The sequence below is a fragment of the Cryptomeria japonica genome, chromosome 1, assembly GCF_030272615.1.
Source record: "Cryptomeria japonica chromosome 1, Sugi_1.0, whole genome shotgun sequence".
NCBI lineage: Eukaryota > Viridiplantae > Streptophyta > Pinopsida > Cupressales > Cupressaceae > Cryptomeria > Cryptomeria japonica.
In genome coordinates this window covers 206241393-206243228 of record NC_081405.1, presented here as the reverse complement: position 1 = coordinate 206243228, position 1836 = coordinate 206241393, and the positions used below count along the sequence as shown (strand labels likewise).

Below are 1836 nucleotides of genomic sequence, written 5' to 3'. Positions count from 1 at the left end.
ACGGAATCTCTATAAGTGAAAAATAGCATATAAACTTGACACTTCAAGGTGAAAATCGACTAATGCTTACTCATTTTGTCTTGTAATGTGTTGACGCAGTCGGCTTAATCGAGGGGAACAAAACTGCAAATTTCAGATTTATTGATGGCGTTGTGAGTTACCACCAAATAAACATAAAATATTACTATCAAACTTGGATGGATCTGAAATTCTATGGCTTGACTCAGTGTGACATGGCCAGAAACCGGATTTTTCTGGAGTCGTCCTCTTTCATTTGGTGCCTTCACCTTCACTTACAACAACAAATTCAAAAATGGTATCAGCAGCTATATAAGGTTGGATCGCATTGAAGGATGACTCCATTGACTAACAAAGGTGTAATCTGGTTATATTAATACATTGACTCCAAAACTAACGGGCATGACTTGTCCAAAATGACAAAGAAAATTGTCCATGGGATGTCAAATTCCTTGCTAATCGCTCTCATATTTATATGGTGAGTATCTCCAAGTTTCTTGAATATATCGATCGAATTGGAACAGCTCAGGAAAAGACGATAAATTATACAAACCATGTACGAAAATGTCTTAATGATGGTGAACATATAGTCTACAATGTTATTAATGAAGATTCAATTATTTGGACTGAGATGAAGAGTTGAATTGAGATTACAGTCAAAAGGCCATTTTTCAATTCACTAAAGGGTGCAGATTTAGGAGTTATATATGCATGTAATCCTTGTTGCTTCTATGGGCAGCAGTCGGCTTTTCTCCAATTAAGTTGGGCTAGTAATATTTGGTTGGTTATCTTCATCACCAACAATATGGCCAAGCTATCATTTCATACTCATTCCTTACCACATGTTCTCTCATTCAATCATCCTCTCTCTTCAAAACCCACTAGTTATTCATTAAGGAGGGCAAAGATGCAAAGGGCACAGCTTACCATCAGGGCTCTCAACAATACATTGGAGGGGGTCTCTTCACCTGCCATAACTTTGTATGATGTGTTGTCTGTGTCTCAGAGCGTGGAATTGAATGAATTGAAGAAAGCTTATAGAGAGAAGGTTAGGGTTTACCATCCAGATGTTTGCCCACCTGCTGAAAGGGAGGAATCCAGTAAGATGTTTCTTCAGGTGCAGGAAGCCTATGAGACTCTCTCTGATCCCATGCTCAGGGCTGACTATGATTTTAACCTGCATTTCAATCCCCAAATAATGTTGTTGAACAAGAGGAATGGGGGTGTGAGGGATGCTGCCAAGCAGCAATGGGCCGAACAACTTCAAAGGCTTAATAAAAGCATGGTCATGGACATGGAGCGGCAAAGTTGGGGGGGAAGAATGCGCAGAAACCAAAGAGTGGCCTAAGTCTCCACTTAAACATCCAGTTTGTTGACCACAATCCATATTATACACGGTGGCAGCCCATGCCCATGCGCAATCCCATGGACTTCGATAGATTAGTTAACATATGAATTTGTGGTTTCACTGTTTCAGTATACCTCGACTTTGTATGTTGTATTTTTAGGCTGGACCAAGAAGGAACTTCTGAATGTCATTCAGGATGTTTATCTCTAACAATCACACATAGAGTTCTGAATATTTTTAGGAGACAGAACCAATCTGCAGGAGGGTTTAGTACAAATTTCCTTTTACACTGTTACCTCTTGGGTGGATATTTACAAATGCAATGCTTCAATTCATTTTTCTTCATGATTTTTGGACTTGCAAAAGAAATGTTGCCAGCTGCATATTTTTACTAAAAATTTGGCACAAACAAAAGTAGTGTGTTCAAATTATTTCCACCTTCAAGTGGTTCCTTTTCACTTTTAGGAGAA

At 38.9% G+C, this 1836-nt stretch overlaps 1 protein-coding gene across 1 annotated transcript; it reads left to right on the top strand.

Moving 5' to 3' along the window:
* The first annotated feature begins 925 nt into the window (after positions 1 to 925).
* LOC131044428 (chaperone protein dnaJ 20, chloroplastic-like) lies at positions 926 to 1366 on the top strand. Its single transcript, XM_057977748.1, has one exon. It carries the CDS (start codon positions 926 to 928, stop codon positions 1364 to 1366), a length of 441 nt encoding a protein of 146 aa, XP_057833731.1.
* Positions 1367 to 1836: the final 470 nt, after the last annotated feature.

Bases quoted from the DNA above. Each gene is read 5' to 3' on its own strand.
- LOC131044428 (XM_057977748.1), top strand. From the start codon at position 926: ATGCAAAGGGCACAGCTTACCATCAGGGCTCTCAACAATACATTGGAG.